Source organism: Epinephelus moara, chromosome 6, assembly GCF_006386435.1.
Source record: "Epinephelus moara isolate mb chromosome 6, YSFRI_EMoa_1.0, whole genome shotgun sequence".
NCBI classification, from domain to species: domain Eukaryota; kingdom Metazoa; phylum Chordata; class Actinopteri; order Perciformes; family Serranidae; genus Epinephelus; species Epinephelus moara.
Window position 1 is genome coordinate 11,986,154 of NC_065511.1, and position 21,115 is coordinate 12,007,268.

Sequence of the window (21,115 nt, forward strand, 5' to 3'; positions counted from 1 at the left end):
GTTCCATTTTACAATAGTGTTTTCAATTTTGCACTACAATGTGCTGTAAATGCTTGGTAGTGTGCAGCAAAAGCTTAGTTGTGTGTGCTCAATGAATGGTATGTGTCATTGGAAAATACGACTGTGTGTAGCAAATGAAAACATGAGTTCCATTTTGTGAACACAATGTAGAGATTTGATGGCAAGAGTCTTCTTGCAAAGGAAGTGTCAGGTTTAGCATTTTGTGTGTGCAGTTTTCAGTTTTGTGTGTGCAGTATTGAGAAAGCCGTTATTGTATTGAGAAATGTGTGTTGACAATCGTGAAAAACTGTAAAAGTGAATAATAAAAATTAATTAAAAGAACACACTTTGTACATAGAGTTAATATTGAATCCATAATAAGATTAGCTGCTGATTGTATTCCAGTGACAGACGTTGGCCTCTGAAGGCAGCCAGGGCACATTAGATTCATTACAGAACCACACCTAGTGCCCCTGGAATAAGTCCTTAAACCTAGAAATGAGTTAGCATTTTTGCATTCCCGATACCCTCATCTCGAAGTCGATGGCTTTTTTGAATGGGTTTTCAGTTAGATGCCTGAAATAAGGTCTGTGGTTAACGCAAGCTTAAGAGACTTTCACGTTTTATTTTTACGACATAAAATATGCCTGTAAATACACCACTTGTGACCTTTGAAGCTTCTCTGTCTTTAAAAGGTGGTTGCTAACAAGTGGCTAAATGAGACTACAGGACCCATCACACCAAGCTGCACCATACATGTCCTTATAGTCTTGTTATGGTGTTGACATTAGGTCATTTGACCACTTCGTAGTTTGTTAGCCTAATGTTAGCTTTTTACTTCTGCCGGTTGTTTTTAGGCTTCAGTAATCATGAAAGTGGTGTTCATTTGTGAAGATTATCTTGCGGAACAAAATGTATCATAAATGTTTGTTTGCCACAGAGCTTATTTTCGGTAATAATCAAGAATCCAATGGAAAAATCTCGTAGGCTTTTTGACGAGGAAACCAGTGCAATGTGAACCTCCGCATCGGCCTACAGAAAAACATCATCCCTGAGGCATTATCAAGTTGGCTACTCACAGTAAAGCTAACAAGACATACTGTATGATATTTATCAAGGCAGTTGGTGACACTTGGAGATTAATTAAACAGTCTGTACATTCTGTCTTGCACTGTTGATAGAGGTTACAGACAGATACCAAAGTGTGTCACTGAAGAAACTTTTGGTCACAACACTTCTGCAAGAAACTCCATCAAGGCTACTAAAAAATTCTAACCTTTCTTGGTGTGCTTTTAATGTGAAAGTCTAACACTTTGTGCTTTCTTCAGTACAGATGTAATAACCACACGTGGAAAACATTCACCAAAACCATTTTATTAGACAAAGAGTTGTTGGATCACAGCTGACACAGTCATAAAGTAACTGCCTATTACAGTGCAACTAAAAGTACCCCGTGAAGGACTTTCCAAAAATATATTACCAGAAAATGTAATATGGTAACAACCATTAGTGCAATATTCCTGCAAACTGCTTTCTGTTTCACGTTTTATCAGTTTACTTCCTTTCACTGATTTATAAATTAGTTCATAAACTGCTTTTCACTACTGGAGAGGGAGACATCAAACACATACAATCCAATAACTCTACATGTGTCATCACCATTAATTTCACAGTTATATATCAATGAGAAAATTCTACACACCACCTCTTTTATATCCCAACATCACGCCTTGTGATAATATTGCCTGTCAGTAGTTACCACGCTCCTCCAGGGCTCAATCTGTCTTGTGCATTGTCCAGTGCATTAAAGTTTGCATGACTGCACAGTCATACTGTCCTCTGGCCAGCGGTACGAGTCCACAGCAAACTCATCATAATCAGTGCTATAGGTGAGTGAGTGCAAATATGCTTCTTTGTCGGACGGCTCGGGGCGAAGTGTCGCCATGTTGTGTTCATAGGCGTACTCCATGATCTGTAATGCACAGGATTGGGGAAATTTAGATTTTGCAGTTTCACAAGTTCCCATACAACTGGACTCAGAGACATGATAAGGTATATCTGCTCATTACTGTGTGCACAATGAGCTGTCACCTTGATGGCCAGTTTGAGAGAGACGTCCCTGATGGAGCTGAGAGGTGGGTACAACCTTCCCTCTGCCAGGTCCTTCTCTGTCACCAAGTGAGCAAGAGCCTGTTAAACATGAAACACAGTTCATGTTAGGATGGAGAAGAACATCCTCTAAACATGCTTACTTGTGTTGAATGAGTCTGATTACTCTCAGTGAAGTTTATGAAACACACAGAAAAAGACAGATTGGTGGTGTGAACTGTTCATAGTCACATTTTGACTCTGACTGATAATCAACAAGAATAAAAGGAATATGGATGTTAAAATACTGCATGGGGATAACATACAGTATTTCACAGTGGCATTAGTGCTCTGGTGTTTAAAAGTTCTTGGGTGTCTGTTTCCTTTATAAACATAAGTTAAAAAAAATCTGTTCAACATACATATGTACATACACCTGTTTCTTCTTCCCTCACCTGCTCTGCAGTTGCCTTACTTCACTGCCCACCTCCTCACCTGCATCTCATTCACTCCTCAGTCACACAAGTCACCCACTACATACACAGGCCCACTTCCATTGTTTCATTATCAGGTCATAATACTTGCAATGTGAATTTCGGTCATTGTTTTTGAGCCTCTGTTGCCTGTCTTCTTGTTTTTAACACTCTATTTTAAAAAATCTGAGAACTTCCCCATCACTGTCAGTAGTGCACCATGAAAGGATTCAGGCAGTCATTACATTTTAAAGATATGGCCTTCCTGAGACTTCAGAATTGAGCACACAATATAAACTCATGTCACTTCACTTTGATAATAATATAAAAGATTTGAAGAGGGTGCGTATATACTGTATATGTCAGTGTGTTACCTCTGCTGCAGTAAGGAAAATTTCCTCAGTTATGTGTCGGACGGCACAAGCGGTGACACCCAGGCCCACACCGGGGAAGATGTAGGCGTTGTTCCCCTGACCAGGGTAGAACGTCCTCCCATCAGAGAAGGTGACGGGGTCAAATGGGCTGCCACTGGCAAAGATACCCCGCCCCTGCAGCACAATGAGGTAATGTTTTTTTATTATTATAACATGATTATCACTGTTATATAGTTCTATTCACCCATTCATTAGAGATGACACATGGAATAATTCAGAAATAAGAGTGAGTACCTCTGTGAGTGTGTAACACTGCTCAGCAGTGCATTCTGCTTTGCTGGTCGGGTTGCTGAGGGCAAAGATGATTGGGTGTTCATTGAAGGAAGCCATGTCTTTGATGATCTGCTCGGTGAAGGCTCCAGCAACCGCCGCCACACCTGAGACAGAAAGCCATTAATGTGCAATATATCCCATTTCAGTCTGCTCCTGCGGGAGCTTTCCAAACCTTTTCAAGTCTTTCAATTTTAAACACAGCACAGAAAGTTTGTGGCCAATCCTTAGTATTCTCCACAAGACCTTAAGTTATCACTCAAGTCTACAAATCAGTCCATTGTTTCAGTGAACCCTTGCATCTAATCCATCACTTCATCTAACACCATGTAGTCTGACAATCTGTTCAACGTGTAGTGTCACAATGGCTGACATCAAATGCTTCTTGATTTACCAATGATAGCTGTGGGTTTCAGTTCCCGAATCACATCCTCCAGTTTTCTCATCTGCGGGTGCTCATGAGCAAACCTCTCCTTCTCATGAGTCAGGTGGTCTCGACCCTAAGGACAGAGAGGAGAGTTGAGGAGGAAGACATCCAAGACATGAAACAATTTATGGAAACACCAGAGACTCAAAAGAATAGTTCAATACTAGGAGTCATTGTCATTGCTATATTTTTCCTGCTTAAGGAATGAGGGATTTCTTGCAAGTGTTCCTCGGAGCTGGAGGATCACCACTTGGAAACGAGAGAAAAAGGTGAAAAGAGATGAATATTTAGAGGAGAGGTGGGATTGGGGGACAGGGAAGACAGAATGTTGCTGTTGGAGTGAAAGGAGCAGTGAGAAAGTGAGAGGTTGAGGACAGATAACAGAGGCAATGTGGGATGAATATCATGGATATGGTGGATAACACAGATGTGTAACAGATGTTAATGTTGGCCTTTTGCAGTGATTCCAGGGAAGGACCTCTGTTGTATGATTTAACAAACCTTGGGAAATGTTTTTTCCTGATTGTGGAAGTACTTTTAACTTTGACATCAAACTGCTTAGGAAAATCCCCCTTAGATATTCCTGTGATAACATTAATTAGTGATTTTCAGGATTTATTTTCCTAACCTCCTACAGGACCATTCTGGTTCATTCTGGTCAGCCATAGTGGCCAGATTATATTCGATTAATGTATTAACACCATGTACATGAGCAGTATTTTATCACAACACCTTGACAATGAGACCCTTGGAATCAACCATCCAGATTTTTCTCATACACTCTTCTTTAGGGAGTCCCTCCTTCTCCATGGCCATGGTGATCAGCTCAGCAATCCCCATCGCTGCCTGGGAGCAAGACAGAAGGGAAAATAATTAAATATAAGAGGAATGAGAGAAGAGCTGCAGCATGACATCTCCATACCATGCCGATCACAGGCCAAATCTCACCCAACTCATTAAAAGAGAATATGATCTGAAATTGCAACGTTTTCTTTACATTTCACTAATTGGAAAGAGAAATACATAATAATACTACAAGCAGAGGAAATCATCAAATCAAATAGTGTCTTGTTTAAAGTGAGACCATGTAACTTCTGTAGAAAACAATACTGAATTTTTGCCATACAAATAAAAGAGGACTTTATAAGCAACAAAACAACCCCTTGCTAAGGTCAGTTCCAATGACTGTATATAAAGATGGATGGCCTGACAGCTCTCCAAAAGTGAAGCCAAAACACCTCAACTGCCCTCTGGTGGCAGGCTGCAGTATAAGTCATAAACCCTGCTCCCTCCAAACTCAACATACACGTCAAATAAATTTTTTCTGAGATGGTTTCTGTCATTTTAGGTAGTTCTTGCCATGCTGATGTATGTTCAAGTGTTAATTTTTCTAGTGAGTTGACAGCTCTTGTGTAACTTGGTGTGCTTGCCATCAATGGTGCTGCTCACAACTGGGTCCATCGGGTGTATAGGTGGGTACGTGGTGCCACAGCTCCACTTCCCAATCGCTTATATGCAGACTCTGGTTTCAAATGATGTCAGCAGTGCAAGATGGCAGAAGCCATATCTGGGATGCTATGACTTCTCTTTTGTACTGTAGGATGAAATGGAGATGTGTTGTCCATCTCTGTAAACAGTCTATAATGAATACACTCTGGGGTTTTGCTGTTTCAGTCCTACCTTGTCGGGTATGACAAGAAGCTTAAGATGGCTACAGATAGCTGGTTGCAATTAGCGACCTTTAGATAGATATTGCTGTGTGTAGCTGACTTTATTGAGACCGTTCATTGACTTAATGGCGTATGCCACACTTTCATTACATTTTTGCATATCAAACTTAGGTGTTTTAATTTCAAAAATAAAAAGTACACAAGCTGTACTTCACTTAGAAACATGTTTTTTTTTGCTGCTTGTAGTCCCATTTCAACTGCCATAATGATGATGACATCATTTTCATGTTACAGTCTTTATTAGATAGTACAGAGTATCTGATGGGAAATGGAGGGTCAGAGATGATGCAAAGGTCCTTGGCTGGGCTCAAACCAGGGTAACTACATGGTCAGCTGATCAGCATCATACAACCCCACTCCACAGGGATGATTCTCTGACCAAAGAAAATATTGGGAAATTCAATTTGCCATTATCTTATCTTTAAGTGTGATGCACATACCTCCCCTGCGCCTTGGAACACAACAGTATGGTCGCACATTTTGCTCTTGGTGATGCGGAGCGCAGCCAGGAGTCCAGCTACTGCCACTGCAGCAGTACCTAAGGAGTATTATAGAGAAACATCAACACTTCAAGTTTAGTACACTCTTACTGATCTTCTTCATATTATGTAAAACATCATGTTACTGCTGTACATTTAAGAGTAACAGAGGAGAGTAAATGAGGAAACAAAATAAGTGAAATGAGAGATGAATGACCTGCAAGAGTATATGAATGAATCATGTTTTCCTACTTTATGGCAAATCATGTGCATGAAAATAAATAAAAAACAAATATGTAACACAATGAAAACCATAAAACCAAATCTATAAGGTGTGTCCTTGATAAAATACATTTATATCAACCTGATAAAAACAATACAACAGACTAATGCTCTGTAAATTGTTGTGTCATTATTTTAACTAAAATCCCAGTTAATCTCCAATAAAGGTCTTAAACAGAAGGTCCCAGTCTTGCATACAGAAGAGAATGCCTGAACAAGCACCTACCAAAGTGTTTCACATCCTGTGGTTGATTTCACTCTATCCCACTGATCTACAATAGCTGGTTTTAGCTCTCTTGGAACAAAAATACAAGATTTATTTTGCACAAATATTCATATTTTACACTGACCATGTGGTTATATAAAAGGGAAATGAATGAAGGGTTAAATGGATGGAGAAGATGTCATTTTGTTTGTTTGCGTGTCTCCTTGATGTTGACTTACCTTGGATGTCATCGTTGAATGTGCAGTACTTGTTGCGGTACTTGCTCAGCATCCGGAAAGCATTAGTATTTGCAAAGTCCTCAAATTGAATCAGACAGTCCATTCCATACCTGTGGACGGAGGAGCTGCATTTAATCTGAGGGAACCAACAGAGAACTGTAACAGGCAGAAAAATATGAATAAAGGAGATTACGGAGTTTATTGATATCTCAAAGGTGAAGAGTCATTTCATAAACTTTTGCACACACTAACACACGCAGAGAGAGCAGTCTCTACTATTTCAGTCCTGAGGGGGGCGCTCTCCCACTGTAATACACAGCACAGAGAGAAATGAAGAAAGGTGATGCTGGTGTCTCACTGCACAAAGTTAGAACAATGAACTGAATTTCTAAATATGCACAGTTAGATTTATTTAATAAATAGAGAGGGATACTCTCATTTGTTAGAGGTCATGTACATATATAGTGACAATAAAAGCTACAGTGCTTTGTACACTGTTTGGTTTAATGGACATGTGACAAGTTGACACCTGTTTTCTCCAACTTCATGACAATGCCTCACAATGAGTTTCAGTGAGGGAGGGCACACCTCCACAAAAGAGTAGAATCACAAAAACACCTAATCTGAAGGAAAGGAAGCCCACCCAGTCTCCTAGTAAAGCAGCTGTGTTCAATTTTACAAGATGCTGCTCAGACCACCTCTCCAATACAGCAGCACAGAAGCCTGTGCCTATAAGCTCCTACAAAAACATCATACAACAAAAATAAGCTATACGGCCAGCATTATGAGTCTGTAAATTAGATTTAGGAGCGATAAAGAAGAATCCCAAGTTCCCATGCCTTTTAACAGATGGAACTTTTGTTCAGGAATTTACTGGATGTTTGCTCCTCTCTGAGATGAAAGACAGGCTTGTAGCTGTAGGAATAGGACCTGGTGAAGGTGTACAGCAGGGGTGTCCAAACTTTTTTGAATGGGGGCCAGATTAGATAATGTGAAAATGCCTGGGGGCCAGCTGCTTCTCACATCATAGGGGGTATTAAAAAAAATCACATACAAATGAGACAAATGCAACTGTTTTATCTTTCAGTGAAAAAAGTATTTAACTTTCCATCCCTCCTGAAAGCGGCAGCCCTTGCTGTCGACTTTACGATGCTGTGGTCGTTTCTGCTGCCTAGCAGGAAATGTCTGCTGTTAGGTTACTGTTAGTTTGCTTGTTTACCGTCTGTTTATAAAAACATTAGTTACGCCTGCTTAGTTCCTATTTGGCGCATGTATACAAACTGTGTGATAGTCCTACTAACATGGGGTGAACGGAAAAAATGCAAAGTGGTTTGGCATGATTAACCAGTGTGTGTAGTAGGTCACATATACTATCTTTTTAACAACACAGGATGACATTATATCTGAAAAGTGGGTAGATACTGTAGATGATGAAAAAAAAATCCTAATACTGTATATTAATGGGGACTTTTACAGTGGCTATTACTGAAAAAAAAAAGTATGAAATTCTAACTGTCTCTAGATTTGATCAGCTCTAGCTACCTAGCTAACTAAGCTAATTTTAGCATCATGAGTTGAAAAAAATCTCTTAGTAGGACTGATTAGCATGTTAGCGAATGTAACAATAATTCAGATAGTGTGTTTTGCAGAGCTGCCTCTATGTTTACTGCCGTAAATCCATAAAAGATCCAGCTGGAGCTACTAACCTTACACCGTTTCCTATCACCCAGTGAGCAAGCGAACTCTGGCAGATACATCGTAAAAACACTTTCCAGTTATTGTACAAGCGAGGACAACGTTCAGGGAACTTATCGAGCCCTGATTATGCCTAAAAAACAGTTTGCTGTTGCTCTGGAAATAGGTTTGATTTGTGCAAAGCTTTGCAAAAATAGAGCCAGGGCGAGTGTTTTTTCAAGCTAGCAACATGTCACTTAGCCCCATTGCTGATGCACGGAGCAGGTTATGACATCTTCATTGGGAAAAACAGAAACTATCTCATGTAGACTTGTTTGCATCACGTCTAGTTAGGAAGAGGTGTTAGTCTAAACTAGGATAGAAAGAACAGTAGGGATGGCTAAATATTTTAGGTGTAGTTCCTAGGCTATTGCAGTAAGCTAGTTAGCTGGGCATGCTAATAATTGCAGATAAACAAACTGTCTAATCTATTTTTTACTTTTTTGTTTTTGGTTATGGTTTTGTAAATGCAAAAAAAAAGACAAAACAAAACAAAAATATACTGGGTATCTGTCTTATTACAGCTCCATGAACAGCCTTTCAGCACAAGGTGAAATCTTGACAGACCTGATGTTGCTAAACAGTGGTTGGACAATAGCTGTTTGAGTCGGGGTTTATCAAATGATCACTTAAGGAAAGTTCTTGCACAAGGTGAACTGCATCAAAAGTGTAAAAAAAAAAACACTCAGTGAGAGATGGAGCAGACAACTCTTTGCAATACAATTACAAAAGCAGCAGATAGCTGGGATAACTACGCTAATGCCTTTTAAATGACGTGACTGTCTGAGAGTATAGATTAGCAGTATAACTTTTATTAAGCTAGAAACAATGCCAGGAAAGGGTGAGGTTGTCTGAAACCTGTATCAAAAACACCAGGGTCATGTTTCAGTGACGGAGGAAATTGGGGACAGGCCAAGCAAACAGGCTGAGCTGCCCTGAACCCCCACCCCCCACCTGCCACCCTGCAGTTAACTGAACAACAGACAGAGGTGAAATCCTTCATTGTCACACTTATTTTTTGCCTTTATTTGCCTTTGTGTTTCCGTTGTCTTTCTTTCTGTTACTTCTTCAGTCTTTTCATTAAACCCCACCTCATACGGAAAAGGATTCTCGTTTGCACTGTTATTGTACAACTCACTAAAACTGTTTCCCACTTGTTACAGTGGCTGCTAAACTGCTTAAACTTTCAGCAGGAGGAGGATGAAGCTGAGCGGAAGTGGGGAAAGAAATGAGAAGGGATGAGAAGCGATCTGAACTCAGCTGCAATAAAACTTAATGTCCTGATGAGAGAGTGCCATCGCTGGGTCACTGTTTATCCTTCCCTCTGCCACACTGCAAGACACCGATTCCTAATACAGAGACTGACAGCCCAGCTGACTTACTGCCAACAGGGCAGTAGCACTGAGGAGAGAAATGTGTTTTCTATCAAGCTGAGAGCAATACTAAAGTACTGAGAGCTTGTGCGAAGAGGAGAAATAATGAGGCCAAGAAGGGAGCTATAAACTTTTCATTGTGTTCAGCTTTAGGAGACAGAGACAGAGACAGGCGACAGGCGAGGATAGATGTGGGGTTGCCCTGCTGCCAGTGCAGCGCCCTCTGGTATGGTTTGGTGCAGCTCGCTACTGGAGAGGTCAAACCAGTTCACTCAGAACCAAGCTGCCTGTGCAGAAAGCTCATGAGTCCAAAGAGATGGATCTGGGAGTGTAGTCTGCAGTAGCTGAGAGTTGGACTGACATGCTGCAAGTATTCTCAGGAAAGACAGGATTAGGTTTAAAGACTTCAAATCAGAGTGGAAAACAATGTTGCCCATCAGACATCTGTTTTATTTTTAAATGACAGGCCAGAAAGATCAGAAACTCCTGACACAGATCTGAGAATGACTGAGCTGTGAACACATGCATATTTATGGGCATCCACTGACCATAAACTACAGAGTCGAAAGCTGAGGTTGTGGTACTGCTAAAAGAAAGGAACATCTTCCCAATGCAGAAAGCTCTTTGGTCTTTGGCCTGAGCCATAAAGATAGGGGGGGTGTTTTTGACAATGTGTGTGTGGGCGTGTGTGCTTGTGTGTGTGCGTGTGCTTTGCTTAGAACAAAGCTCCTTTTGGAGGCCATTTGTGTTCGGCGTCCCTATTCTGCCTGAACGTTTGTTGTCTTTCCTTGACTACCCTCTGAATGGAACGCCAAAATCTGACAATGCACCTCTTTGCCAGCTGAATAGTAGGATTATTGTCACTGGGTAACAACACTGGAAAGTGGAAATAAATGTGGTTAAGGTGCCAATATATACTGAAGTTTACTGGCCAATGGGAGCTGTGCTCAATTCAAAATGTATACAATTTATTCCTATAAGTAAACATGAACAACTCTCCCAATTCCAAAAACAAGAGTGCTCAAATTTGTGACATCATAGGTTATACATTTTGAAACTGCTCCATAGACAATGAACGGGTTCACAAAATCAGGCTCCCATTCATTGTCTATGGAGCTGCTCCAGGCTTTATACTGTACTTAAGACATTTGACGTTTGAGGCTCTCTGGTTTCTGGCTTGAAGAGAGAGTAGCTCATGTTCACAAATATTGATTGAACTTCCCTGGGCCATTGAAATAACATATTGTAATTCTTAAGTTAAGTGATGTTCTACTTTAAGAGCTATTTATCACTCACAAATGAGTATTTAAAGTGTAATTTATGTCTATATCACTTCTTTATTCAGTTTTGATAGCCCCTTGTAGGCTTCTATCCAAAGTGTTTATAGTAATATTCATTTATTTGTTACTATTGAAATCCCTTTGTTGTTATAAAATAGCAGCACATTTGGTGATAAGTGCAAAGTGAATTTGAACTCAAAACAAAGTTCAGAACTTATTGTAAACCTCACTGCCAAAACAGTGACTTTGTTCCACCTCTCATTGCTGCTATGAAAAAAGAAAGAGACGGTGTATCCCTGCTGTTGAGATTTGGCAGAGAGATCACTTTCCGTCTCTTTGTCCAGTGCTTTGTCAACAGCAGTGTCTGTTCAGTGACTTCAGAGACCAAAACGGGCCTGGTGGGAAAGCACTCACATCTGTCACTACGATGAGACAACAGGCAAGAACAATCCTGCCTACACCTGCTTAGGGGTGTAAAACTGTGGCGGTGAAAACTGATGTTTCTGATATGGCTGCTCAGATGGCTCCAAGTGTCTGCAGAAATGTAAGTCCTGTTGTATGTCTCTTGACAATGAATCTAACATAAGTTGCGTAATGCAGCCTTTCGGTAGCTGCGACATGTGGCTGCATGTGGTGGCTGGAAGAGATGGGAATGGTAAAAATGATCGACTCTGTAGCTGCAGTTTGGACAGCAGCACACTCACATACTTTATTTATTTACTGATGACCAACAGGTCTGACCTCCCCTGCAACGAATTTCAGAGCTTGACTTCTGGTTCCTGCTTCAAATACCATCTCACTGCTTAACTCCAATAGAAAACAACTTGACCACCCAACCATGCTTGGTAAATATTGCTTTAATTTATTTTTTACTTATGTACTCTGTTGTTTTTTAAACCTTTTTATTATATGTTGTATTTAATTGCCTTGTGCGTGTTTTTTTGATCTTGTCTCATTACTGCTTTCACAGCTGCATGATTGCCTCTCTGGGGACAAATAAAATTCTACTTGACTCGACCCGAAGTGGCTGAAAGTTGGCATAAAGTGCAACACACTAAACCATGATCACTGGCTTCCACTCCAATATATGGGTCTTTTCATGGCAACTGGTTATAACCAGTAATAACAATGGATCACATGAGTACTTGTATGTATAGGAGGCTGCCCTCAGTAACAAACTCATTACAAAGTCATTACCCGACTCTGCAGGTCCTCTCAGCTTTACAGAACGTTTTAGCATCTTTCAGCTCATTGTTTTAGTTTCCTGGCCTGCAACTTTGTTGTTCTGGTTCTGGTTCACTCTCCCCACACGCATAAGGTAGTGTTTTTAGCCACAGCAGGCAGCTGTTTTTGACAGCTGCAAAAACCCACTGTATACAATCTGCTCAGCACCAAACTAGCGACTTGCTGGTGAACATAATCAAGCCTTTAGCAGCTGAAGACCCAGGTTTTGTCTTTGGAGTTGGTAAGGTGCAAAACAGATCTAAAATGAGAGACAATATTGGACTTTGGGCATATATCAGGCAGCCAAAACATGCAATACTGCTAAATCTGCTTAATATGTAAATAAGTAACTGGGTTTTGTGTTCACAGCTTGCTTACGCAATCCCAAAATGGTCAAAAATCAGTTATTGCAGGATTAAGTTCAAGAAAACTTGGCTTCAAATCTTATATATTTCTCAAAAATCTTGAGTTGTATTTACTAAACAACAATCAGACTCTCAAAACTTGATTAATGCTCAGAAGTAACTTACATCACCTTCTTCCAACTGAGCCCTGCCCACATCAGACCAGTAAAATGAGCTAAGTCAAAATCTCACATGTGAAACAGGCTTTTGTTTTGTGCCTGTATACCTACGAAAAGTAATTCACCACAATTCCGAGATAACCCACGTAATCATGAGCCAGTAATCTGTGTCTAACCCATGTAATCGGGAAGGCTGCAATAGCATGACCAATGCACTGATGGTAGTAAAGAAGTTAGTGGTATAAAGACCAAAAGTCTGTAAGGAGGCAGGTCAAGGTGGTGGATGGGTCAAACAACACAGGACTTTCCCCCAGGAGACCGATGTTTAGAACTGTGTGAACCAAGTGCACTTCGAGTTATTTTCAGGTTCTTTACAACCATGTGTCTTTTTTTTTTTAAACCTAACTTACATAACTATTTTTGCCTAAGACCCAGCCAGGTTTCTTTTCCTAAATCTAACCTACGTAATTTTACTCGCCTAAACCTAACCTACGTAACTTTATGTTAAGGATATAACATTATTTCTGGGGTGCTATTTCGTTATCTATCGTACAAACCATTGTGTGAGGATACGTTGTACAGTCACATTACATCACTTATTGCAAGAAGCCTTTAAACGCTCCATAACAGTGCAATTTTTGTATTCACTCATTCATCACTCAAAAGCATAACACGTAAGTAAAATACAATGGCAGGTGTTTCGATTTCAATTCTTTTCTCTTCACAGACATCTGGAAATAGAAAACGACCAGCTAGACAAACACCTGCAGAGGAGACGCTAACCTTTCCTGCCATGGCGCTGTTTAAGCTATCTGGAAAATGCTAGCAGAAAAGCACAGAGCTCCTTTGTCCTCAAAACACTTTATTTTGCTGTGATTTATGATGTGCCGCTATAATACATGTCGCAGAATGAAAGAAAAATACCTGAACTCATTGTTTTCTGGAGTGTTGTTTTCAGGGTTTCTTGGTGCTTACTGCCAGACCAGTCAAATATATTGGAAAAAATGCTTGCGCCACTATTATAAATGTTTGATAGTATGAAAAAGAGTGTGAGACATGAGACACTTTCCCATGTGGCGAATCACTCAGACTTTGGTGTTATGTCTGGGCCAATCTGTAGGACGGGGGAGTTAACGAGTGACCAAGCTCCCTCAGGAAACACAATCTGGCTTCATCTGAGACTTGGTGAAATCTGAATCTCTAGCTAATAGGAAGTAGGTGGATGTCATACATACTTCCAACACTGAGGGGGGGACTAGAAGCAGAAGAGGAGTGAGTCTTTAGTAGTCCATACAATGCCAGGGAGGACCTCTGCAAAAAAGGTCACATACAAGGGTGCTCTGTCCAAACACAGCTGTCCAACTTGTGTGCATATATATGTGATGTGTACACACACACACACACACACACACACACACACACACACACACACACACACACACACACACACACACACACAGGCTGTCTGTTACCGCAGTCCCTACTGGGCTTCATAGCTTCATGGCTGAAGCCTTAATAAATCCCCAGCCCCCTCTCACTCTCCTGAGAGCCAGCGTCTCTCAGCACACATTATTTCTCAAATCCCCAGGCCAACATTAAAGACAAAGACGCATTCTGCATTCTTTTTCCTCTGTTGCTCCTATCATCCAGCCATCGGTCTGTCTCTGTGTCCCGTGTTGTCTCAGTGCCAACAGTTTAAAATAGTGGATGGCATTTGTGTATTTTTTTGCCTGCTATTTAGATCAGAACACCCTGGAGCCTGTTGTGTCAAACACTGTACAATCTTATCTATCATGGAAATTTACTTTTCATTATATTAACCTAAGGTCAAAAATGATTCAGGTACATTTGTTAAAGAATTCAGTATTTTGGGAAACATGTTTATTCACTTTCCCTGCGACAGTTATTGTTAGCAGCTGATTAGCTTAGGTTAGCTTAGCACAAACACCACAAACTAGGCAACAGCTAGCCCTGCTCTGTCCAAAGGGAACAGTATCCACCTACCATCAGCTTTAAAGCTAATTAATTCACCAATTACCATTATCAGCATGTTGTGGTTGTGGAAGGAGTATGTGCCAGACTATTACTCTTGGCAAGTTGAAGAGACTCCTGCTGGCTGCCTGGAAAACTAACAATGACTACAAGACTCCAAGGAAACTAAAATAGAAGGAAGGGTCATTACATCAGTGACATCATTTGAGTTTTGCATAGGTGCCAGACTTTGGTTGAATCTGCCCACTCCACTGAGTTCGAATTGACTGATCCTGGTCTGGCATCATGACATGATATGGTTTCTCGGTTTTTCAATCACTTAGCAGGGCAGGTAAAGGAAATTGTCAGAGGTGCATTAAGAGCCTGTTGTCTGCAGCTCTTCTTCATCTAACGTCTCACTGTAGCTGTTTCTGCTTGTACTCTTCCTCCCCCTGCGGTATTAGTAGACTTCTTTTATTAAAGACAAGCCGCTGACAAAGTTCCACTAATTCGGCAATAAACGCATTTCATTTCATATAAATTCTTAACAACAAAAGTCCCCCGTTATTTTGTTACATAAAAACTTTTATTGTGAAGCAGAAAAATAAAGGAAATGCTGAGTTTTCATCAGCAGTTACTTAACATGACTCTTCAACTAAAAGCCAGAATGAAACAGTGAAATAAAGCAGATATCTTAAGTACACATAGGGACGCAGGAGAGAAACTTAAATTCCAAACCACAGAAATTCTGAACTGAGAGCTCAACACACAAAGACTTTAAAAAACACCTTAGACCTGCATAGGTGTTGAGTATCGCAACACATGCTTGTTTAAGGGGAAGAAGGGGGACATGTCTTCTCAATATAGCCCAGCATTGTAGCATGTTGTCATGGCTATGCATCAGTATGGACTTAAAATAACATTAGATTCAGGCAAATATGTGGGTCTCTAGTGATTGCTTGGGGAAAATCAAACCCTCCTCATCCACGGAAATTGGTTAGAGTGGATGCCATGTCAGACTGAAGATGGAAACAGAGTGTAACGAGTTGACAGTGTTGTCTGATATCAGGCAAAGACTTTGGCGCCACTTGTACTGAAGTTAATGGGGCAGGCATGTAAAAAAAATGCACACATTATGTTGCTGACTGATGTTTTTTCCTAAATGTGCCCAAACAGATCATGGCTCTGTCCAGCAGCTACATATAGCTTCATTGCAGCCCATTTGGTCAAATACATGATATATGACCCAGCAGGACAGGTCCAACTTATTTTCACTGACCAGACTGCAATTATAACCACATCAGTTTATTAATAGCTCTGATTATAACTGGCTGGACGAAATGATATAGCCTGTCAGAGTTCGGTAAATATCCTAAAACCAAACTAGGACTTAGTTGTATGCCAAGATGCCATGCTGTTTGCCTTAGTGACTTACAGTCATACCAATCATCCAGCCTTTATTATTAGCTAACACACACATAAATCATGTCAAGGATTAAGCTGGCTTATGATAGCTAAACAAAGTGCAAATGCAAACTTCGTTTATTGACGAACAAAGTAACAAGTTTTGATAATTCATAAAGGTCCAGATTTCTAATTATGTCGCCAATAAAAGGAAACCTGACTGAGAGGGCTGGCTCACATTAGCCCTGATAATTATCAATACATATCACTTGCTTGAAGACTGGTTAGTTATTGATAATCAAATACATATCTGCTGTATACATGCACTACACAGTTATGTCTGTGATCTGGTCATAATTGTAGTCTGGTCAGGGATAATAGGTCGGACCTGCCCCGTCTGGTCATGTATCATGAAGTAACTATCTTGAACCATGCAAGGACTTGAGCTGAGCTAACAGTATTTGCAGCTGCTGGACAGAGCTTTATCTGTTGGAGACCAGTAACAAGAAAAACCAACCTTCACTTTTAAATAAAAACATCAGTCAGCATCAGATAGTCTGTTTTTTATCTTATTTTGTGGAAGCATTTTTCAGTCAGAGGTGAAACAGCACAGATATGATTGGTTATAGTGGGACTTGTCATGCCTGCCCCATTAACTCCAATAGAAACCAAAGTCTGGCACTGATTCAAAATTTCAAATGTGGTCTCTGATTTAATGACCCTTTCTTTTTTTTCAGTTTCCCTACAAGACTCCAGGAAGTTACTGCACCTGGCCAAGAAATTGTCCAGCACATAACCCTCCATAAAACCACAATGTTTTACACTTACTTTTTGGTTTTTAAATACTGGAGAAATTACAAATTCAGCTGAGACGCAGAACCTGTTTGGAATTACTAATCCCCTCAGCTAATGTCTGATCCCACTCCAAAACAGCTGGTTGGAGGTGGTAATATTAGTGGGTCCGAGGAAGAACCCTAGAAATATCATGTGAACGGCATATGTGCAATTTTTTTTCACTCTGTTGATAATAGTGATTCACTGTATGGCTCAAAATGAAAGATTAATGGTACATAAATAAACTGGGTAACCAGGCACATAACACTTAAATCAATATTATGCAACTATGCAATATCAGATACTGATAGTGCGACACTGTTTCTCTGTTAGCGACTTGTGTGGAGTTTTCATTTCCAGCACATCCAGCCAGTTTCCTCTCATTAGCTGCATGCAGTGGGATTCTTACAAAGAAATCTGCACACACCAACAAAAATACATCAGGGATTATATGTAAAGAAAAAGATAAGTGTTTCCCTGACAGAAAATACTGAGTTCAAAGTTTTAAAACCTTTTCTGAGCTTTGTGTTGTGGGTGTGTGCAGGAGCAATGAGATCAAGGGATCATTCATTTCTGCCTGAAGACAAAAGCAGAAGACAACACCTGCTGATTATTCAGCAGGAGCAGTCGCCTGAAATCAAACACTCAGATGAATCACTGACATTTTTCCTTTAAACAAGGAGCATTTTTAAATGGTGGATTTAAAAATCCCCCCAGACTCCTCCTGCTTATTGATGACGAGTCAATCCAGAGTATTTTAGTTCCCGTTTAGTTTCTTAGAAAACTAAACATGAATATTACTTAAAAGACTGCAGAGCTGTAATCATTCATTCAATCTCTGAGCCCATAATTACTCATTTTCCGCCAATCTGGCTCCTTTGGGGAAAAAGCTTCGCTGTTCCCTGTACTTGAGAAGCCACCCGGTTATTAGAGTCATGGCTTCCTGTTGCCAGCTGGAGGGGGCCCAGACCCAGGCTTCTCCTACTGGACTCTGGACTCTCTGGGTTAGGACGGATCTTAACCAGGCCAATTTGTGTGTGGCTGTGATGGCTTCATGGCACACAGGGACACTGAGATATACACGTATTGGCGTGCATGCAAGGTATACAAAAGTCTTATTGAGGACAGGCCTGCATTAAACACATAAGGTACAGACCCCAAAGGGAAGCAGTATGACTCACCTAATTTCAGCTCAGAGAAGAGGAAAAAGATAAGATCTGTGTATGAAAACCAAATGACTGACAATATGGAATAGTAAACACTATAATGCCTTACTGTGTCTCTAAATCAAACAAACCAAAGCTAACCCTTCACTGTGATCCACTGCTGAATCACACAGGGATTAACGTCTCTAAATGACATCACAAATCTGAATTATGCATAATGAAATATATTCCCTGGACTGGGAACACTGGAGTCCATATTCCTCCAGAGGTCTCCAACTATTCCTGTAAGTGTCTCTGTTTACATGCTCAATCATATTCTCTGAGCATTCAGAATTATCCTGTATTATATTTCTAAATATGCTGTTCACAGCAACCAAAGAAGCTCTCAGCTCTGGCTGAGGTTTTGTAGACTAATAAGCAAGTCAGCTCATTGTGGACAGTTTCAAAATAGATACTATAACGCTGTCAAGAGTCAAAAATATACAAGTGTTGGGTTTAGCTGCTGTCAGTTCAACCAGCTTCTGAATAGTTGGTTAGCTGTGCTCTCGGTCTGGAGAGGATCATGCCACTGAAATCAATAGCACTGACGGTTACCAAGGCTCGCTGATCACTTTTCAGTAAGCTCATGTTGCCATACAGCCAGTAAGCAGAGTTTTCATCGATACTGCTTAGCAACCAAAACATAGTTCAAAGAAAGAAAGTAAAACCGCATCATCTCCGACCGAAGTTCCAGAGCCCTGAATCCCATCACACTGCACGCACTGAGGATGCTAAACTGCTTGACATATTTCTTTTAAGAGCACCTGCTGTTTGTATTAAAATGACAATAACAGACAGCACACAGGAAGCGGGCAAATGATCAGTTGAAGGCCAATGTGATCCTACCTGTCTGACACAGCCTTCATAAATTCATCCAGCAGGTCATCATAGGCCTGGCCCCGCACTCTCTTATGTCTCAGCCCAATGTAGAAAGGGTCCTTCAATAGTGTCTGCAAAAACACATGGAGGCAGAGGACAGAATGGCAGGTAAGAGGAGCGAACACTTTCTAATGTTCCATCTCAACTTAATTTTTGTCTTAAAAGCAGCATTGTTAGTATCTCAACATATCTACCAGAGGAATTGTTTAAGAGTATTCCGCTAGCATTGGCATTGCACCCCTATAACATTGTTGGATTAATGATTGACAGTTCCATAAAAAAAAAAAAAGGATAAAAATTAATGCAGCCGAACCAAATATATTTTTTCCATGCATTCTTCTGCCTTGTCAAAAACTGGCACCTAGATAACCCATAACGCATCTTGACTGATCACAGTTTGGTCAATGATTCAGGTGTCTTATGCAAGTAATGGCTAGTGTAGCCTCAAGCCACTAGCCTTAAACAGAGATAAGGAGCGTTCTGCAGAGGTCTGGTGAGCTCACTCCTTTCTAACCCCTGACTCCAGATTTTTTTCATTTTCAACCTTTTAATCTTGAGTGCCATTTGGCACTGTGACATCACTTGAGGCAATTTCTCAGACATACAACTTTTTTTTCGCATCTGCAGTAGTACTTCCATAATATCTGTAAAAAGACTGCTGTTTAAAATCTATGGAGTTCCCCTTTAAAACCCTGATTCCCAGTACGTCTCTAATATGATGCAAGTTAGTTACAAACAGTACACTTATTTATCAAACTGAAAGCACTGACATGCATTTAGACACTCATAACCTTTATGACATGGATTATGAATAATGATAAATATACTGATTTAATTAGAGGAGATCTTAAAAGAAAACTCCTCTTCTTGCTAGAAAAAGTACCAAAATGCAAAATTCTGTTCAAGAAAGTGAAAAATAAATAAATAAATAAATAAAAGAAAGTGTCACCCTTGTGTCTGTGAGTTAGACTGATCTCCAGCCATTTCCATAAAGTTGGGGGGCTTTTAGGAGACCAATAAAATCTGTGTAGCAGAAGTGAAAATATCCTGATATGTGCCAAGCCCCACACACACACTGGAGCCCTACACTTACCGAAATGCTCATTTATGGAGTCTTTTCATTTAAACAATCTTAGCCTGGTTAATGTCCACCTGTCTTTCAAATGTACTGGCCCACTCTCCAAGTCCAAATAACCCTGATGATGTCATCAGCCCTGAAGATGTCATTTTATTTATTCAGACTATCAAAAGCTCTCTCCAGAGCCTAAGAAGAAATTAAACAACTGTTTTCACAAGCTGAGAAAACTCACACTTGGTGTATAAAGCTGGGGGAGTTCCCCTTTAAGTGGCCAGAGCCAGGACTTGTGTATGTTTTTTTTTTTTTTTTTTTTTGCCTTGTTTTTTCTTTATCTTAAAACCTCAGTAACCTCAGTCAGAGAGTTTGGTCGTTAATTGAGATTTTTTCTTCTGTATCATACATGCTAACAAATTTTAACATAACTGACTGCTTTTTTTTTTTAAAGATATTTTGCCTTTATTGGACAGGACAGGTAAGTGTGAAAGGGGAAGAGAGAGAGGGGGGATGACATGCAGCAAAGGGCCACAGGCTGGATTCGAACCCGGGTATAAGGCAACAGCCTTATACATGGGGCGCCTGCTCTACCACTAAGCCACCGACGCCCCCATAACTGACTGCTTTTTATTGAATGTAAAAATGATTTATGGGAAAATTACTGGGGAATAAAAAATGTTTAATGAGAGGGGTAGTAATGTCTGTTTTTAATTATTAAATTAAATCTTAAATAATTATATGTTGGTGTTTTGGGGTGTTGGTGCATCTCCGGCATGCACATATAGGGCTCTAGTTTCCTGGCGCAGCGCAGGGTAGCGCAGGGTGGCGAACCCCACGCAGAGCTAGTTTCGAGGCGAGCTCAGTTTGGTAGTTTGGCAGACCGAGGTGTGCTGAGATGGGTGTGGCGGCGCAGCAGGGGGAGGTGTCGACAGATCCAGCTTGGCGCAGTGACAGTTTCGTGCCAAAAGGCTTCGCCGAACGAAGGTGCG

At 40.5% G+C, this 21,115-nt stretch overlaps 1 protein-coding gene and 1 long non-coding RNA gene across 2 annotated transcripts in view; one reads left to right on the forward strand and one right to left on the reverse strand.

The window, feature by feature from the left end:
* Positions 1-1,358: 1,358 nt before the first annotated feature.
* The window catches only part of me1 (malic enzyme 1, NADP(+)-dependent, cytosolic), a 108,492-nt gene continuing 88,735 nt past the window's right edge, over positions 1,359-21,115 (reverse strand). Inside the window, exons 6-14 of the mRNA XM_050047533.1 lie at positions 19,022-19,125; positions 6,628-6,737; positions 5,863-5,960; positions 4,425-4,538; positions 3,660-3,765; positions 3,230-3,372; positions 2,936-3,109; positions 2,092-2,190; positions 1,359-1,972 (exon numbers count right to left, since the gene is read on the reverse strand). Of these exons, the coding sequence (XP_049903490.1) occupies positions 1,805-1,972; positions 2,092-2,190; positions 2,936-3,109; positions 3,230-3,372; positions 3,660-3,765; positions 4,425-4,538; positions 5,863-5,960; positions 6,628-6,737; positions 19,022-19,125 (1,116 nt within the window). The 3' untranslated portion in view covers positions 1,359-1,804. The remainder of the gene's footprint in view (positions 1,973-2,091; positions 2,191-2,935; positions 3,110-3,229; positions 3,373-3,659; positions 3,766-4,424; positions 4,539-5,862; positions 5,961-6,627; positions 6,738-19,021; positions 19,126-21,115) is intronic.
* LOC126392236 (uncharacterized) lies at positions 11,399-13,765 on the forward strand. Its single transcript, XR_007570157.1, has 3 exons — positions 11,399-11,558; positions 11,749-11,859; positions 13,489-13,765. It is a non-coding gene; the product is annotated as an uncharacterized LOC126392236 (long non-coding RNA).